Here is a 20,146-nt window from a genome sequence, read left to right on the forward strand (position 1 = left end):
ATATTAACCACATTTTCTCTTCATTGACTCAATTAGGCACTCAGGAAAATACACTAACGTCGACACGGGGCTTCATCAGGCTCACTTTGGGTTTCTGTGAAGTACGGTGTGAAAACAAGCTGATAAAAATGTGTGTATGATCTACCCAGTGCCACTCAGAGGCCGTGTGGGATAAATTCAATTAGCGTGAAAGTACCTGATGAAGTCAGCCACATCTGGTCCACGTGTTTGTCTGGCCTTTTCTCATTTCCTTAAATGGACAGCCCCATGGCTGATGAATGAGCAATGTATTGACCACTCAGAGGCCATATTTCTCCTCAAAGATGGAAACCTGATGGGAAAATGCAGATCAGATTGACTAATTGGGCAGAATAATTGAGCTGCAGTGGACACGGAGGAGGGTGAAGAGCGGTTTAGCTATTGTAGCGTTTTTTTTCCTGTGGGCTAAACAGTCTAAATGCCAAGTTTAATACAAAACAAACAGCAGCCTAATGGATAAAGCCCAGCAGGTGGATGGACAGGTCACAGCTGGGTTAATTAAAAGGCTGTAGGGTGGAAAGGTATTTAATGGTTCGCCTGTGGACCGCGTTTTAATCATAATGCTTAACAGTGAGGAGTGATTATGTTAGATGAGTGTTACAGAGTGATGTTGGAGAGTATTCTTCCAGCTCAAAAACCACTTGGCTGTTAAATTACAAATATTGTGTATTAATGAACAATTATATTGCACATACTGAGGGTTAAATTCATCGGCGTAACTTTGTGCTGAACATTGGGGGGGTCAAGATCTGTGTCTAAATAAATAAATAAATCCCCAGATGATTAAACATGCAACTATTTTGCTGGTAATAACTGAAATGAGTAAAGAAAATCAACAGCCTATTTATGCAAGATAATTCATAATTGTATTGGAGGGATTTTATTGGTTGGGTCATAACCCCCCTAACCCCCCTGGAAATTACGCCCCTGGTTAAATCTGAGACTCATGAAGTTATTTTTTTTTTTTAAAAAGCACAAAGTATTTAGATCATGAGGTTTGTTTTTACTGTGATTTGGACAAAAATCACTAAATAACTATTTTGTATAAAAACAAGAAGAAAATGCCTGATTCCCTGCATTAAAGCAATCGCTAAAATATCGAACACTGTGGGGTTTTTTTTTTTTTTTTTTAGTTGGTTTAGAGCCTCCACAGCTGTCTGTGTCCGAGGAAAGACATCTGGCCATCCTCACCGAGCTCCCGTTTGTGGTGCCCTTCGAGGAGCGAGTGAAGGTACTGCACCGCTGCTCCATACTCAGCTGCACCATAAGGCTTTGAGTGTTGTATTATAGTGATTGCCTTTATATAGTATACATATAATGCTATTAAATTTGCTGGTTATTTTGAGAATATTAAAGATTGCCAGTAAGTATTTAACACTGTGGTAACAACTCGAGTGCAGCGCTTTACGTCTTTGTAGCTACATTCATATTTTTTTTTTTGATTTGAGGTAAAAGTAGAGCAAAAAAAAAAGCAAAAATCCATTTGTTTCAGTTATCCAGTTACATATTTGGATTTTACCCATCATTGGTTAGCAGCGCTTTGCTTTTAGGAATTGTTCATGTTTGTATGTTCAAAGTCTAAAGCTCCCAATCGAAATGCAGTCAAAATTATTAGCAGGATTAAACATTTTATAACTCCCAGGATTTGTCACTGACCCTGTCACCGGGTTCATGTCTGTCTTGTAGATCTTCCAGAGGTTAATCTTCGCCGACAAGCGAGATGTGCAGGGGGACGGCCCGTTCCCCGACGGCATCAATGTCACCATCAGGCGCAACTACATATATGAGGACGCCTACGACAAACTCTCTCCAGAAAACGGTACTGCATGCACGTTACAGTTTCAATAAAAGAAAACTGTAATACGTGCATTATTTTGTGGGTAAACAATGTGAAGCGAGTGCATCATAGCACATTACACCATAGAAAACGTGCAGCTACGTCATTCTGAGCACAAGAAATGAGGCGGCATTCTGTAGTAAATGCTGATAATGTTCCCGAAACTCTTGTTATGCTCCATTAAAATCTTAATATCAAGGATCAAGGTTTTGGTTAGCAGCAAAGATGAAGGTTGGCTCTCCTCCTGTGCAGAGTATTGAATTTCAGTAAAGCCGTAATTGTGGTCGCGATTATTATAATGGAGCGCATAAAAGCAGAATCAATTATTTTAAGTCACCTCTTTTGTGTTTGAATTTGAAAGGGTGCTCGAGAGGGAGCAATCTGATTAAAAAGAGTAGTAGGAGACCTGGGCTTAAGACATGATCTATATCATTCATGTGTGTATATACGTTATAGCTGTCTTGATTTATTGCCATACATTAATTATTCTGAAAGATGACCTTTTACAGAATTTGATTATAATATTTTGCAGGTCAAGAAAGTGCTTTAGTGCAAAATATGTTTGTTGGATTAAAACGCACAGCACTTCAGACTTGTGGGAATATATACACCTAATGTCCACTTCATTAGGTACACCTTGCTTGTACTGGGTTGCCTTCAGAAATGCTTTAATTCTTTGCGGCACTGATTCAAAAAGATCCTGGAAACATTCCTCTGAGATTTTGGTCCATGTTGACATGTTTCCATATCACACAGTGGCTGTAGATTTGTCGGCTTCATATCCACGATACTAAACCCATGCAAATTGTAGCCTCAGTTTCTCTTTCTTAGTGGACAGAAAACAGCTGCAGTGGCACCTGGTGTGATCTTCTGCTGCTGGAGCCCACCTACTGCAAATTTCAGTGTGTTGTGTGTTCAGAGATGCTCTTCTTCTACCGTGGCTGTAATGAGTGGTTATTTGTGTCTGCCTGAAGCAGCATGACCATTCTCCTTTGAACTTTGACCTCATCAAGGCATTTTCATGCAGACAATTACTGCTCACTGGATATTGTCTCTTTTTTGGATCATTCTCTTTAAAATCTACAGATGACTGTGTGTGGAAAATCCCAGCAGATCAGCAGTTTTTAAAATACTCAGAAAAGCCCGTCTGGCACCAACCACCATGCTAAAAATTACTTAAATTATCTTTCCTCCTCATTCTGACGATCAGTTTGAACATCAGCTGGTCGTCTCGACCATGCCTATACGCCTAAACGTATTGATTTGCTGCCTTGTGATTGGCTGATTAAATATTTGGATTAATGAGCAGTTTCCCTAACAGTGGGTGGCAAGTGTATACATTAATACTGTTTTTACATTTTCTGATGGGAAAATAAGTTCAACCCTCTAAAGGAACCTTTTAATATTTAATAGATGGAAAATAATAACAAGTCAAAATAATTGCAATTTTATTAATTATTTAAAAAAATAGAACCAGTCAGCTCGATAAAATGTTCAAGTTTTAGTTTTAACATAAAGGTGACATCAAAATGGAACAGGAATATTTCCTGTCAGCTGCACTGAATATGAAATAATTTAGTCACTGTGTAAATGGTTACTCAGAAGGTCACTGAGGGCGAAAGTTAGGAAGAAGGTAGAGGAAGTTATGTAAGTGAATGTTTGCAAACCTCCACTAATGTGATCCTGTGAAAATGGCCTAAAAATCTGGACTTTGATCTTAACTTTTCCAAGTTGTTGGGCCTCTCCGCTCATTTCTTCTCCTTTGCTGTGAGGCATAGATTACTTTGATGTGTTAATCACTGTTTTTTTATATGCATTTAATTGTTTCTATTCACAACAGTTTATATTTTTACTTGCAAAACTGATTTCCTGCTTAGAACAAAATAAAACTACATAAATATAGGCGTATTTAAAACAATGGGGGTCATCCAGCTGATTACCAGGAAGGGCATGTTTGGTAAACAGTCACATTTCATTTGTTAGCTCATAAAAGCACTTAGAAAATAAGTCAGCAAGGTTTGTTTAATCGGGGGGAAAAATCAGACAACAGATGATTTTAAGCTTTAAAAAACATATGAAAGTGTATTTTTTATCATTAGAAATACTGAATGCAGTGTACACGTGATGTAAAAAGCAGCATGTTGTGACTGCTGATCCACAGGGCTGCCAAAGAGTTACAAGAAACTCAGTCTCCTAACTTCCAAGAGTAACCAAGGTCAAACCGAACTTTAAAGTAATGATGCAAGAGTTCAGTTTTGTCCTGAATTATAACAATCTCACACCGCTTATATCACAGGAAATGGTTTGTTTCCTTATATGCCTTTAAGCTAAAACTATTGTTTTAAAGCTAGCAGCTAGCTTTGTTGTGAAAACCTCCATTTATATGTTGTTCTCTCAATTTCATGGTAGGAAATAGGTTTGTGATCATAAAAACTGACAACATGACCATTAACTGTTAGACTGAAGATACTGGCAGTGTGTCTCAATTAATTTCCCTGCTGGAAATTACTATAAAAAGTAATGTGAAGTGAAGAATAAAAAATCTCTGAGATCTTCAGGAGGCTGTTGGTGACATTTATGGAGGGAAAATAAATTCAGTTTACTGTGACCATGAATGTTATCAGAGAGCGTCTTTAATATTTATTCTTGTTGTACCTTGATGAAATCTCCCTGATGTGCCGTGTCTTTTTTCTTTCTTTTTTTTAAGAACCGGACCTAAAGAAGAGGATCAGAGTGCACCTTCTGAACGCTCACGGTCTGGATGAGGCGGGAATCGACGGAGGTGGGATCTTTCGCGAGTTCCTCAATGAGCTCCTCAAATCGGGCTTCAACCCCAACCAGGGCTTCTTCAAGACGACCAACGAGGGCCTGCTGTACCCCAGCCCCGCTGCAGAGATGCTGGTGGGAGACTCGTTCACCAGACACTACTACTTCTTAGGCAGGATCCTCGGAAAGGTGAGCCTCCAAAGTAAAACACTAAGAAATATTAACCTATATAATGGAGGAGTTTGTCAAGAACTTAAATCTGGCACTTGCGCAGCCTTTATTTTCATTAATTAGCAGTTTGCGTAATCTGTTGATAGCATTGTTTTTCTGCCCCTTTCCTTGCCTGATGGCACTATTTATTAGAGCCTAATGTTTCTAAATCATCCTTAATGCATGTGGTGGTGATTGTTTATCAAGATGCCTCCTTCAGGGGTGTGCGTTGTTGGGAGGGGGGGGGGGTATCATCTCAGTCTGGAGAAGAATTACCTCATGACAAGCGGTCGCCTCTCAATTAGATCTTCCATTAGCCGATGATTCCTACCTCTTGTTTGTGTAGTGATCACATTTGGTTGGCACTAAATCAGCAGCTCGTCAGAGACAGGACATAAATAAGCGTTCAAAGCATGTGGTAATAGCATTTTGATCTCTTTTACAGTCAGGAACATCCAGGTCTCTTCTCTCTTGCTTGGCCCTGGATGGTCCAGTCCACTTATCAGAGCTCTGAACCCCCACCCCCCTCTCCTCTCCTCTCCTCTCCTCTCCTCTCCTCCTTCTTCTCTGCATTCTGTGGAAGTGAGACATGATCAATCAGCAGTTACAAGCTCCCCACCCCTACGTCTTGCAACATTGTGCTCCCCAGAGCTAATGGTTCAGGCAATTAGGCGGTGGGAAATTAATTTGAATTTGACTTTCAATTAACCTTACCTTAAGTTCCTCTTTCTCCATAAAAATGGACGTTTGAGTGGCCACTTGAGAGGTGTATTGATATTTGTTTAGTGCCGTTATTGCCTGGATAAAAGGCAACCGTTTATATAGATTGAGATTGCATCACCGCTGCTGCAGTGTGCACAGTGCACGGCGCGGCTCAAAGGACACAGGAGATTAATATTGTTAATTAATGTCCGAGGCGTGCCATTGTTGTGGAGGTGATGTATTACAGGCAGGAGTGGCTTGTCTGGGGGTACTCACTGAAAGTGGATTGAACATCAGAATAGAGGCCGGCCATCATCCTTCTTCCTCACTTGTCCACCCAGCTGACAAGCTGAAAGATTTAAGCCACAAATGGGAAAACATGAAAACAGGTTACTTTGCTGCTGCGGTGGCATCGCTTCAACCTAAAGATTAAAAAGTTGCGTTTAATCTAGATGGGAGCATGCTTTTGTCCAAATATCAAGATTCTCTTCCAGCCTCTTCGGCAGTGGCCTTTTCTCTTTGTGAACTGCTTTGATCCTACCCAAACACCAGCTCTCTGCACAGTCTCCTCTCTGACTGATAGTTCTGCACTGCTGATTGATAGAGATGCGTTTGGAAGGCATTATAATTTTATTGATTTTTAATGTTGTAAATTAAGGAGTTTATTTGGCAGCTAACAGAATGCACCTGCAATGTTGTTGGCATTTATTCCACCTGATGGTGCCGCGATCTGCTTTAATTGCGTTGCCACTGCACTCACTTATATTAAAAGGGCCTGGGCCATAATAATTAATTCTTTCCAGCCCAAGTCATTTTGGCACAATTTCTGGCAATAAACACTCATAAATAAAGTAAATGGCATTGAAAAAAAATAAGGCTACAGGTTTTTTCCATATACTTAATGCTGCCTCTTCCCAGCACAAGTGTTATTGATAGGTTTCAAGGGGCCACGCCGCGCATATGGTCTGAAATGAGTCGCGGCCACGAGAGAAATGCTAAGTGGATTATTTTGCATAAAAAATAGACAATGTTTGGAGTTGCACAATTAACCTGTGTTTAGAAAATAGCCGTGATTTATGCTTGCGTGTGTGTGTGTTTAAGATGCATGCATTATGGAAATCCTCTAGATTTATAATCCATTTAGCTGATGCGGTCAGGGTTTTTAGCGCAATCATTTATAAAGACCTGTATATTTTAATGTCTCCAATGGGCTCTTTTTCGGACTATTCAAGTACATTAGCTTTTCGTTTTATGAGTCACCTGCCCGGCTGTGGTACTTAATGGCATTTAAGGTCAAGGTGAGAATTGGCATTTATAAAGTTTGAGTCCGGTGAAGCAGAAGCGTGTGTGTTTGCGGTAGGTTGTTTTGTGTATTTTCAGATGTGATCAGATTAAGTCTCTATCACTTCGTTCATTGTTAGGAGTTTCAGGCAAATGTGATATTTTGTAATTATTTTTTTTCTTTAATATGTGCTTACTAGCATTTTGGTTGCTGCTGGAAGCAGGCTCTTAGTTATTTAATTGTGGTGTTTGATGCAATGAAACTAAAAAACAAAAAGGCTGAAAAAAGCCAAAAAGAAAAAATGGCCACTTGAGGTTGCCTCTAAAAGTGAGTCTCATGATAAAATGCCCACCTTTATTGTGGATAAGGCCTTATCACATCTGCTTTGGACCTGTCCGCTGCTGAATAATTTAGGAAGCAACGTATTTGGTTGGTTTTCCAAACGGTACAGTGTTCCCGTTCACCTGGACTGTAGTTTGAATATATTTGGCTTCTCTGGTTGGAGAAATACAAACTCTGAGGGAGGGCACGATTGATACAGAGAAATACATTTTAATTGGAATCAAATTTAGAATCAACTCCCTGTATTAAAAGTTGCCTTAATGAGATGTTGCTTACTGCTAAACCTGAATGGATTTGGTGCGGTAAAGGTAGATTTTATGCTGAATGCAGAAAATATTATACAAATCAATTTTGAGTTTTTGTCAGAAGGTTTAAACCCTCAATTAAAAAACCCCAGAACAAAACAGAATTTCGTGGCAAATTATTTCTTGATGCAGGCTTTAAGGGATTACCATCAACATTTTCCCGCAGGCGCTTTATGAAAACATGCTGGTGGAATTGCCCTTTGCGAGTTTCTTCCTGTCCAAGCTTCTTGGAACCAGTGCAGATGTGGACATTCACCACCTGGCCTCCCTGGACCCAGAGATGTATCGCAACCTGCTCTTCCTCAAGAGCTACGAGGGTGACGTGGAAGAGCTGGGCCTTAACTTCACCGTGGTCAACAACGATCTGGGAGAAGCTCAGGTGACCGGGGTTGGGGACAGGGTGGGATTTAGTTGGATAAATGATTCACGTGTACTTTTTTTTTTCCATCTCTTTGTATCCTGGTCATGCTTAGGCGTCTCTCCTTCCTCCTGTTTGGTTTCTCTTTGTGGCGTTAATAATTCATTTCCCTCATAATGTACCACTTTTCAGCTCTTAGAGAGATAAAGCACGTCACCGCTGTCACCCTAAGCCCTGCTGCGGTGCAGCGAACACAGCAGCTCTGTTGACCGTTCCACCTGCCTTTCCCTGAGAAATTACCTCACAACACGCCTGAGAGAAGCAGCTAGCTGCTCTTAAGCACGCCCCCTCCAAAGCTCAAGGCTCCGGAGATGAACAACCGCCATCACTCTGAGTCACCTAAGCCCAGACCTGCACTCTGCACGGAGCTCCTGTTTACTCAGGGCCTTAGCGTGTCTTATTAGCTCTTCTCAAACACCTGAAATGGTTGAGTCACGATACAGCCCTCCTGGTCGCAAACACGACAGGGAAAACAATTTGTGAAAGATTAGGCACACACCCGGGAGCAGTCTGCCCTGCATTTGCCCTCGTGAGATAGCCAAAGCAAGCAAGATAACAATAGTAATTCTCTTACATTAGCACATAATCAGAATCCACTGTGAGTGAGAAAAAGACGGAAAATGATTAACTTTAAGTTAGACCACAAGCAGTGCAAAGGTAGAAGCTGAAAAATAACACAAAAAACCACAAGAAAAACCGCTTACATTATAGTGCGGTCTGCCTGAGTATTGCGGCACTGAACGCCTTTGTGAAGCTTATCGATCAGTTTTTGTTAAGAATGCGTCAGAGGTGCTGATTCATCACCGCTGTAGTTTCAGACAATAGTTTTTATTTCAGTTAAACAAATATCCTGTAAAGTGTTTATCGGTCAGTTTTTGTGACCGTCTGCATACGACCATTGTTAAAAGCGGCGTTCCTGTTTGCCACGTGTTAAAAATAACATCAGCTGAAAAATAACAAACAGAAAGGGAACTGGTTCCAGTATGACAACCTGATCCAACGTGGCAGCTGAAAGTTGTTCACTGCAAAACGATGATGTTGAGCTCATTTTAGTCGAGCTATCTGTGACAGTGATGCTGACAATCAGTGCAAGTTCATATTTTTCTTCATCCGGAAGAGTCTGAGCTGATAACTGGCACTTTAGGTAGAAAGACACAGAAAGGTGGTTATCCATATTTTGGCCAGCTGCAAATAACACACTGACTAAAATTAGGAAAATTAATGCAAACCCAGTCCTGCAGTACCTTGAGATGAGATTTAATCTGCCGTGTGGATCGTCCTGATTAAAACTTTTCACATTGCCACGTGGTGCAGTGTTGCAGTATTTGCAGGAAATGCAGTAGCAACAAAGGCAGTGAGTATTTTTTAAACCCCTGTAATCAATTTATTGGAGTAAAAGAAAGAGGAAATAAAGTTTCTGAAGTCACGTTTATACCGGTGAGTAATTTAATTGTCTAAACACAAGATCTCATATCCCAAGACAGCGTTGGAAAAAGATGAACATTACTTCTTTTTTTTTCTTACTCCTGCCGATGCTATGATGTCATCGCACTGCCAGCTTTATGAACTGAGACGAGCACATCTTATCAAGTGCTAACTGCTCTAAAGCTAATGAAAAGAGAACACTGGGCCAAATTGTATTGGACCAGATGTTCAGTAGTCAGGCTATATTTGGAAACACTGAAGTGCACTTCTCCTCACACTTGCATGGAGAGAGCCTTACCTTTAACAGAGTGCCGCTGAAACTATTTTAATGACCTTTGTGTTATTGAATTAAATCCTGCATGCTGCAAATAAATACTCGAACGGTCACCTCGCAACTGAAGAACTTTAAAGAGAAACTGAAGAACTGTGAAAGAACCGTGTAAATGCCTCGTGTGCCTTCTGATGCAGGTGGTTGAGCTGAAGCCTGGAGGCAAAGATATTCCTGTGACCACGGCAAACCGAATAGCCTACATCCATCTGGTGGCTGACTACAGGCTCAACAAGCAGATCAGGCCTCATTGCCTGGCCTTCAGACAGGGTCTGGCCAATGTGGTCAACCTGGAGTGGCTGCGCATGTTTGACCAGCAGGAGATTCAGGTATTCTACACGTGACATAAATAACTGAACCTGAAGAAACATAAAATGTGTTAAAGAAGCTAAAAATATGCTTTATACATCTTAAAGGTTCTGATATCTGGGGCTCATGTGCCAATTTGTCTCGATGACCTAAAAAACTTTACAAACTACTCAGGTAGGTACAAAGTGCTTTATTTTCTTGTGTATGTTTTTTCTGCAAATTCTCATTTATAGAACTGAGAGATTTCATTCCGTTCTAACTTTACACCCTCATCGTCATCTTCAGGCGGGTATTCAGCCACTCACCCCGTCATCCAGATCTTCTGGGAGGTGGTCGAAGGATTCACAGATGAAGAAAAGCGCAAGTTGCTGAAGTTTGTCACCAGCTGCTCCAGACCACCGCTGCTGGGCTTCAAGGTGATGTGGACTCTCTCTCCCCCCCCCCCCCCCCCCCCTCTTCTCTCTGCACTTGCCTTGTCCACCATTATCCTCTGGTTCTCCATCCTCAACAGAAGGGAGTGTTCCCTCTTTAATGGGCTTGTAATGAAAATGCCCAGACTGATAACAGCTTAGAAAATGATCGTTTTCAAATTAGCTGGCGATAAGACCCGAGTCTTATCACCACGTCCACTGTTGTTTTATAGTTCATGACCTTCCTCTGCAGAAGAAGTCTGTCTGCAGCTTCGCATGCGTGGGCTTGGCTGGAAAAACCTTGGCTGGTCAAATATTGCCGCTCAGAACTTGGTAGCCTCTTGAACTTTTCAACTTTGCGCGACGGGGCAGAAAGCAGCAGTTTTCTGCGAGATTAATATGCAAGGAAACTCCATCCATCTACTTCTGAAGACCGTTTGCTGAATCATTACCGCTAACCTCCTATTTCTGAAATGATTTCCTAATTGGAAGCCGTTTCGCTTTCTCACTGACTTGATTTGTGGGACACTTAAGTAGTTTGAGATAGGAGAAAAAAGGAGAAAGTGTTACTCTGAGCCATTAAACAATTTTTATGTCATACTTTGTCAAACCAGAAGGTGTAATCATGATATGATTGGTTTTAGTACTCCTTGTTATTGTCATCAGTTAAGAAAACTTGATTTTTGCGCTGTGGGCAGCAACGCTCTCCTCCTCTCTGTGTTTGAGAGTTGCCTTCACTCCACCATTGATAAATATGACTGCGCTCCTCCCGCCTCCGCTCGTCTCTGGGCTGCAGAAGGCGGTAATTCGTAGGGAAGCGGCCCCTGACCCGGCCCTCAGCTCAAGCCAGCTAAGCTTTAATTAGCTGTCGTGATTCGGCCCAGGATTCATTAGAGGAGAAATAGCTCTGTCAGGAGAAGCCGTTTAAAAAAGATGATGGAAACTCTCCATTTTTCCCCCCCAAAATGATGCTTGCGGTAATGACACTTTCTCAATAAGCAACGATAGTTTAATACGGTAATTGTCAGAAAAATGGGGTCATTATGGCCAAACCCCTAAAGAGCCATTTAATCGGGCAAGTGTGGCCGCTGAGCCATCTATGCTAACTTTAAAAAGCAGGATGAAATCAGGGCGGAGTAGCTGGTGCGTTGGCCCGGCCAGTGATGGAAACGGTCCGTGTCACCGCCTGCGGATGAGGTGGCCTCATCGGCGAGAGGCTTGATTTTAAAAAATGCCAGCTAGACAGCATGAAATGACCATTCCTCCAGCGTCTCATCCAAGGGTCAAACCGTGGGCTGATTTCCCCACTCGGTACCTTTCAAGCACTAAGATTATTTCCTAAATTTATACTTCCACTGTATTAGCTTAGCACTTAATGTCTCTCTTTTAACATTTATCCCCTTGTGGAAGTTGACAGTTATTGCTTAATCTGAATTGGTTTTGAAATTGGGATCATTACGGACACGTGTTGCTTGCCGCCTCATTTTTTTTTTTCTTTTTAATTTCCATGGTTCTTAAACGCCTCGGGGATGTAGAGATTTCTCTCTATCAGTTTCTAATCGAAGGCCTTCACTCATAAACAGGAGCTTTACCCGGCCTTCTGCATCCACAACGGAGGGACTGACCTGGATCGCCTGCCCACCGCCAGCACCTGCATGAACCTGCTCAAGCTCCCCGAGTTCTGCGACCAGCACCTGATGAGGAACAAGCTGCTGTACGCCATCGAGTCATCCTCCGGGTTCGAGCTGAGCTGAGCTGAGCTGAGCTGTGCCTCCAGACATGGACGCCACAGAAGTAGCTTTGGGGTGAAAGACTGAAAATAGACGAGGGAAAGCAAACCATGCACTGACTGATTTTACTGTTTCTGTGTGTGCGTGCGTGCGTGCCAAGCCGATGGTGAGGAAATGCTCCCCCACAGACTGAAAGAAGGGTGCTTTTAAATCATTTGAAATGTTGAATCCCTTCTTATTCTTCAGACAGATCAGCAGCTTAGTTAAATTTTGCAGAAGGTATTTTGTGCATACATTAAAAACAAAAAAAACAAATGTGTAACTGAATGGAGAAATATTTTCACCAAAGATTAAGCGGCATCATGTTGAAACAAAAAAAGGCAATATAACAACAGACTGGGGGGACAGAGTGGGCAGGACTGTAAAGCCAAGGGCTGCGGAGGCAGGAGGAGCTTTTGTGTACAGCCGTCATGAATTTTCACGTAGCGGTCGGTGAACCTGCAGGTTTTTGTGATTTCTCGAATTGTTATTATTCCTAGTATTAACCGTCGTGTCTGATAACGATACAGTAAGTGTGCACACGCCATCTGAAGAATAGAAATGACTTGTCTTGCTGGATGTTTGGGGAGGGGAGCACTGAAGGGTTTTTTTTTGTGTGAATATGTATATGTTTACAGCTGCTCTTGTATTATTCATCTATTCAGTATTTGTACAGGTTTGTTTTTCCTCTCTCCTTTTCGCGTGACGAGTTTCTGTTTTCACACACGTCTGCTTTAAGGTGAACGACCCCCCCCCCCCTCCTTCCTCCTGCAAGTTTGCTTTTTAGTGGGGGGAAGCAGCAACTGTGTCATGTTTGATGAGGCTTACAGATGATCAGTGTACCAACAGGCTGAAAAAAAATAAGAGTGTATGGAAACAAATAAACCCACTTTTCTTTTTGATTTTTTCCCTCCATATTTTCTTGTTACTTGTAATTTACAGTAATGACCGAGACATAAAACAGTGCTTTGTGGGAAAATCTCCTCTTGAGTTTTATGGCCTCTGACATATAATTAAAGAAACATCCAGTTAAGAAACACTGAGCAGAACTATTCTGGCCTTGAGATGCATTATCGGGCCGAGCACAAATTAAGATTGTGTGCGTTTGTCATAAATCTACCTGGCCTCTAATGCAGTGCAGCCCCTGAGGAAGATATCCATCCCTATTTGGACCGAGTCCATCTCTCCATCCTCGCTTCTCCGCCAAAGCAGCCAACTCGCTGCCCCCCTCTTCGCATACGCCGCACATCCTCTGGGCCAGAGAACTCAAAGTGGTAATTGGGTCTTAAAAACCAGACTTGTCATTGAAATGAGGGATTCATCTCAATTACTATGAGATTTATTTAAGACTATTACCAAGTGATGGATTATAACTGACAAAGTTAATGCAGGATGTTGTGAATCATCTTCACTGCGTAGCATACTTGAGGTTGCTCATAGGATTTTTAAGGGCTAATTGAAGCTTTTAGGCTTGTTTATCTTGCAGCGGAGCGAGGAAGCATCAAAAAAATCACTTGAGGGCGTTTTGAAGGGGGTGGGATTGTAGCCTGCTTTCCAAAAAAAGATACCAAAGCGAGTGTCCCTGCGAAGCTGGCATGAAAACATGGATTTTAGTTAACATGGAAGCAAACCTGAGGTTTAAACTGGCCATTTACTGAGCGCACTGACCAAAAAAACTGGGACATAGCTCCAGGTTGTGCATTAAAAGATCTTAGTTAAGTCTCCGCTAACGTATTTCTTGTAGCAGATTGCCACCTGGTGGTCAACCTTTAGTGCTGCATGGAAACGACTTTGAAAACACCTGAAGACCCTCTGGAAGCCTTTCAAGGTCACGGACCAATAACAGAAATATCAAAGCAATGAATTCATTTGTTTTTATGAATATGGCTCTCCTGGCACTGAAGCCTGTGAAGGAAATGTGGCTTCAGTGGCTTTGGCATAGCAGTACATCAGGACAGGGAGTGCCTGTGCTGCCTTTCTGCCTGTCTAGACATGAAGACTGATCAGCCCAAGCTTATGTGAGTTGTGGTTGAAACCTTCTGGCTGCAGTTTAAATTAAATCTGATCGATTTTTAAGTCGCATTCTTGTTGTCGCCCTACTTTGTTACCACGTCAAATTCAGCCACAGCGATCACAGAAAGGCGAGAAAATAAAGAGTCTTAAGTGAAGACTTTCAAAGTATGGAAAAGCACTGACCTATGCATGATATCTATTTTTGCTGTGATTCCTCCCGCTCAATGGGTCTAATTAAATCCAGACTGCCCTTAATGCCCAGTATAATTAATAGCTATCTGTCATTTTCATTGGGTCTTCCTTTGCTGGCAAGAGCTCCGGCCAGCTTTTACTGCAAAAACGACCTTCATCTTCCATTTAAAATCAATGCAGGCCTGTAATTTCAGCCTCACTTCGGTTTGAAACTGCAATAACCCGCCCTGCTTTATTTGACTTCTTTGGGTTAGGATGAGTTCAGCTCACTGCTTATCAGTTCCTCAGATATGTCTTCTGTGTATATCCTACATTTCTAAAGTGTGACCCAAGGGGAGATCATCTTTTAAAAAAAATATATATATATATTGAAAACCAGTATGCAAATGTGAGAACTTTACCTTCTTATTTCATAGTTGAGATTTAGTGTTAAAAATAAGCTCAAAAATTGAGTCTGAGCCTTTTCTTCTGGTTACATTTGACAGTTTTGATCAAACAGTTTTATAATATCTTATAAATAGTCTTATAATATTGTATAATATAAACTAGGCCCTGGCTCACTAAGCCTTTTTCAGTATGTCAAATTCAGCCCAACTCTTACACCCGTGCAGAGGTGTGATACTGAGAATTATTTACAATTAAAAGTCCTACTATAACAGTGCTAGTGTAGTGGGTATCCTCTTCTCATAGCAGGGAAAACGGGTGAGCTTACATGGAAACCTGTCCCTCTCCTCTCTATGGTTTTGGATCAGGCTTATAATTACAACAGACACAGGTCGTATGTTTCTCGTGCGCACGACAGATGGCGCAAAAAGCCGTTTGTCTGATTCTTTTGCTCCCTGAATGCCTCGTGAAAGCGCTTCTTATGATCCGGCACGTTTCTAGGTTTGTTAGGGGATATGCGAGGCACGTGACAGCCTCGTTTCATCCACTGTGCGCGCGTGAACAGCAAAGACGGGGTCTGGTGTTGGGTGTCATCGCGGATGTGTGAGCAGGTCACCGCAACTACACTGCTGTCCACGCTCAATGACGTGCTGCTTTCAGGTGTCCCTCGGTGAAACGAGTACCATCAAAATTACCATAAAACATGAAATAAAAACAAACGACAGACTTTGCAAATTTCAGCGTTTCAATGATTAAAACATTAATATAAAAACTAAATTGAATAAAAATAAAGTGAGTTTTAATGATAGTTTTAGTTTTTGTCAGATCCCAGATCTAGATCTCCACAACATCCTGTCTTCCTCCCCTCACCCCAACCGCTCGCGGCACATGACGACCCTCCCTGCTGGAGGTTTCTTCCTGTTAAAATATTTTGGAAAATGTTTTCCTTACCACTGTCGCCAAAACGATTGCTCACAGCGGTTATATGATTGTTGGGGTTCTCTCTGTTTTCTTTGTATTAAGGGAACTGTTGTTGTGATTTGGCGGCATATAACTAACATTAAATTGAATTGAACTGAACAGACAGGGGAAGAAAGGTATTCATTTCAACCAAGGTATGCAGAAGAGCATCTTTGAATGCACAACCTGGTACTGTTGATGACCATGTTTATCCCTTCATGACTGCAGTGTACCCATCTTCTTAATGGTTTCCAGCAGAATAACGAACCACGCCACAAAGCTCAAATCATCTCAAACTGGTTTCTTAAAGAAAACAATAAGTTGACTGTGCTCAAATTACCTCCACAGTTTAGATTGCAATCCAGCAGAGCACCTGTGGGACATGGGCTAACGAGAGATTCTCTTGAGGAATGTACAGCGAATAATTCTGCAGCAACTGTCGATGCTATCATGTTGACATGGACCAAAAACTCTGAGGAATGTTTTCAGCACCTTGTTGAATCTGAGGCACAAACAATCATGTGTTGACAGCGAGTCAAGTGCTTGTGTTGTATTATCTCTTCTGAACTTTTTAAATCTCAGTCTGTCAAATATTATCTATATTGCAACTGATCTAAAAGAAAACCAACAGTGACAGTGATGAAAACTACACTGAAATTAAACATTTTAAACAGTAAATGTTAATATTTTATTTTCTGTTCTTTAACATTGTCCTACATTTTATTTATTTATTTATTTATTGTTTACTGCACTAAATCTCATATTAGCCCTGTTAGAGACTGGTGTCCTGGTATAGACTTCAGCCACCCTGTGACTTTGAATTAGATGGGTGCTCAAAAAATGGATATATAGATGTAGTTTTATATGAATTACACAGAGTTTTATATGAGAATGTGCATTTATCTGGGTGGTTAAAATTGGTGGGGAGAAAATGCTTTTTTGTTGTTTGTTTTTTAACACTTTATTTGTAGTTTTCCAATTATCATACAGAACATTCGTATTATTTTACAGATAACCACAAAAACAACAATCCCCACAAATCATAAAGAAAGACAACACCAAGATAAGAAGAAAAAAAAGAAGAAAAAGGTGCACCTCTTATTTGTTTTCACAGGACTGTTCTAGGGCAGACAAAAACATTCACAGTTCCAGACCAGGCTGTTGACGTATGCTATCAGAGGGTCCCATGTTGTGTGGAATTTGCTGATGGATCAGTTGAGAGTACATCTGATTTTTTCCAGCTTGCCATTTTGCATAACATCCCTTATCCAGTGGTGGTGTGATGGAGCAGTAGTAGACTTCCGTTTAAATAAAATCAGGCGTCTTGCTAATAATGACGAAAAGGCAATGAGCCTCTGTAAACGGGGAGGGGGAGCAGCAGTCATTATACCAGAAAAATTGCCACCAAGGGGGAAGGCAAGATGTTATAGGCATAGGCTTTAGAGATGACTTCAAAAAAGGATAACCAGAAGGGAGCAATTGTCGGACAGGACCAGAACATATAAAGGGAAGTAGCGGGAGTCTGTTTACATCTATCACACAATGGGTCTACGTTTGGAAATATTTTTGCTAGTTTAGCTTTTGAGAAATGTAACCTGTGTAACACTTTGAATTGTATTAAGGAATGTCTTGAACATATAGAAGACGAATGGACCCTGTTAAGAGCCATATCCTACTCTTCGTAGAAAATGCTTGTTTTGCAGGAACTGAGCTAACAGGTGGCCGTGACCGATATCAGGCACCAGTTATTGTGTCTACAGCTGCCTCCACACATTCTTTTATACTGATATGTCTGCAGATTTCTAAGTAATTATTCAATTGGTTAAAAAAAACTATAGATTCCGAGAAGCTTCTTCAGTTCTCAACTGAAGAAGCTTCTCGGATGAGAGGTGAAACGTCTTCAAGTAAACTTAAAGAAGTCCAGACGCTTTTCTTTGCAAGCTCCTTTGACTACGATGACCTGGATGACTGAGAACCTTCACAGACATATAGATTCTAGTGATCCCAAATAAAAATCTAACCTAACAAAACCCTTTAGTAAATATCCTCTCACTTGTCAATGGCAGTCATCAAGGGCAGTTTCGACTGATTACCCTCATTCAGCAGGTGAAATGGCTACAACAATGCAGAATGTTTTTTCCCCCTACTCATTTATAAATAGTTCAGGTTATCCCGTTGATAATAATAATATTTGTCACTGAGAAACAAAGTAAGTGTAAACTGAAGGTCACTTTTACCCCTCTATGTGGACCTGTGATTGTCTACCCTATTTGAGCACTCAAATTGCCGTCTTACTAAAAACCTCATTCACACATTTGTTCAAGCACCTTTTGCCCTATAATTCACACACTTACAAGGGAGTCTTGCTCAATGATACTTCGACATGCAGACAAGGATTGAAATACCAATCAGTAATTAACATTGGTAATAGCTGTAATTAAAATAGTTTATGACATTGACTGTTCTTCCTCTCTTTAAGACAATTTGGTGCTTTACTTTGTGCTTATGAAATTTATGAAAATAAAATACAGAAAACTGTTCTTTTTAAAAAAAAAACCAAAACAAACAAACAACAACCCCAAAAAACAACAACAATAAAGTGCAAAACAGAGAAGTTATAATGCTATGAAGGCCACTTTGAAACCTGCCTGTTTGTGGAAATGAGACAAATAAAAATCAGCCTATTTCAGCTTTTAGGTTTCAAAGTTTTAGTTTAATTTTGACAAAGGGCTGGGAGGAAGAAAACAGATGTATCCATGCACTGTTACATTTGCTATTTTCATCCACAGGTTTTTTTTTGTTTTGTTTTTTTAAATCAGCAAAACTAATACCATAAGGTACAGATGATAGATTTCACATTTTTGGTAATGAAATATTTAAACATTATTTGTTTATTGTTTTAAATTCACAATCTGGAAGCTTATTTCTGCCAGTGGAAAAAAACCCTGAATTAAACAAAACAAACAACTACTTTTTTGCCATATATAATTTAGAATTTGGGTTATTATCTCAAACTTTTTAAGCATCTAGTTAAGCATCTCAAAATTCTGACTTACTAAATCAAAGTTTTTGGAGAAAATAACTAAAAATTGAGAAAATAACTAAAATTATTCAATCAAAATTTTAATTTAGTTCTTTCTGTCAGTCAGGAAATATTTTTTTCAGTGGAGGAAACATAACACATTACACAGCTTTACAATAACTGATAAAGAAAATTTAAAATGCAAGTAACAAATGTTCATTTCCATTTAACACTGATCTAGTTTTCTGTCAGCAAGACTCAATGTAGATTAAAAATCCACATATCGCTCTGGAGTCTGAAGTCATAGGTTAGAGAACTTTTCCTCACACAGACAGTTTGTGAAAAGCTACACTGTACAACAACCTGAAAATGTTTTACTTTGACTTAAACTATCAAGACTTAGAAACAGGCCAGCAAAAGTAGAAATGTTATACCAGCAAATGTAATTAATTCCCTAAAACAAAAGGGGTGGGGGCATATTGCAACCTGGGCTGGGGCCACCCCATGACACCCATCTGGACACGCCCCTGCACGGCCTTGATGCTATAGGGTAACTGGGGCGCTCTCCACTTTTTCAAGGTTTTTTCACGTTAAGCTCTTATAAGGGAGGGTAAAAACAGGCTGTCAGCATTTGTCTTGTCTGTAAATATAATATATTGCACATTTATTAACTTTAAACTCACCTTTATCCGCAGTAAAACATGTGAGTTTTTTCCGACGGTCCTTAAAAGCAGCATTGTGGGCTAGGCCATATCAGCGGCCACTCAACCAGCTACCAAGAAAGCCACTACCAGCTGCTGCTGCAGTTACAGTTTCCGTACTCAGGCAAGGAAAACAGGAGGAACAGCTACAATCAGGTGGCTATTGTGGCGGATATTTCCTTCTTTCAGGTAGGCTCGAGATGAACTAGGTGAGAGGGCCGCTTGGCTTCAGTTTGCTGAAAGAAAGAACGGCGAAAAGCGTTTGTCGTGTGTTGCCGCATCGAGTACATCTAGTACATGTGGGGATGCTGTGGTGGAGTCACCCAGTATGTCCCCTGCTAATGTTGGAATCATTTAGGATATATTAAGATTATTTTTTATACAGAAATGTAGTTTTCGTTTGTGTCCGAGAGGCTGTTTTCCAGGATACTACCTCATAGTTAAGCTAGCGTGTGAGAATAACGAGTGGATCTCTTGCCTTTTTGCCTGCTCGCTGCCGTAAATTTTGAGTTAGCTCAGGCTAAAATAAAAAACAAAACAAAGAAACCACAGTCCGTCTATACAAACTATTTAGTAAATTCAGGGGTGTATGACAGCATGATAAACTTGTATTTGGTACCAGTGATGCTATGAATACCAGTCTAACGCTAACGTTAGCCAGCATAGTCTACAGTGGATATTAAAGTTAAGACTACCATAGAGAGATTTCTGCTTTTGTGTAATATCACTGCT

At 40.7% G+C, this 20,146-nt stretch overlaps 2 protein-coding genes across 3 annotated transcripts in view; both read left to right on the top strand.

The window, feature by feature from the left end:
• The window catches only part of ube3c (ubiquitin protein ligase E3C), a 28,164-nt gene extending 15,120 nt beyond the window's left edge, over nucleotides 1–13,044 (top strand). Inside the window, exons 17-24 of the mRNA XM_084939475.1 lie at nucleotides 1,173–1,270; nucleotides 1,726–1,858; nucleotides 4,584–4,831; nucleotides 7,650–7,862; nucleotides 9,795–9,983; nucleotides 10,071–10,137; nucleotides 10,249–10,379; nucleotides 11,957–13,044. Coding sequence (XP_084795601.1) covers nucleotides 1,173–1,270; nucleotides 1,726–1,858; nucleotides 4,584–4,831; nucleotides 7,650–7,862; nucleotides 9,795–9,983; nucleotides 10,071–10,137; nucleotides 10,249–10,379; nucleotides 11,957–12,127 — 1,250 coding nt within the window. The 3' untranslated portion in view covers nucleotides 12,128–13,044. The remainder of the gene's footprint in view (nucleotides 1–1,172; nucleotides 1,271–1,725; nucleotides 1,859–4,583; nucleotides 4,832–7,649; nucleotides 7,863–9,794; nucleotides 9,984–10,070; nucleotides 10,138–10,248; nucleotides 10,380–11,956) is intronic.
• Nucleotides 13,045–19,426: 6,382 nt separating this feature from the next.
• The window catches only part of dnajb6b (DnaJ heat shock protein family (Hsp40) member B6b), a 29,115-nt gene continuing 28,395 nt past the window's right edge, over nucleotides 19,427–20,146 (top strand). Inside the window, exon 1 of one of the 2 annotated variants that reach the window (XM_084939476.1) lies at nucleotides 19,427–19,603. The gene's annotated coding sequence lies outside the window, so the exon portion shown is untranslated. The remainder of the gene's footprint in view (nucleotides 19,604–20,146) is intronic. The other variant, XM_084939477.1, reaches the window with a different exon arrangement.

Source organism: Perissodus microlepis, chromosome 9, assembly GCF_051167445.1.
Source record: "Perissodus microlepis isolate ML-2025 ecotype Zambia chromosome 9, ASM5116744v1, whole genome shotgun sequence".
Classification (NCBI taxonomy): Eukaryota; Metazoa; Chordata; class Actinopteri; order Cichliformes; family Cichlidae; genus Perissodus; species Perissodus microlepis.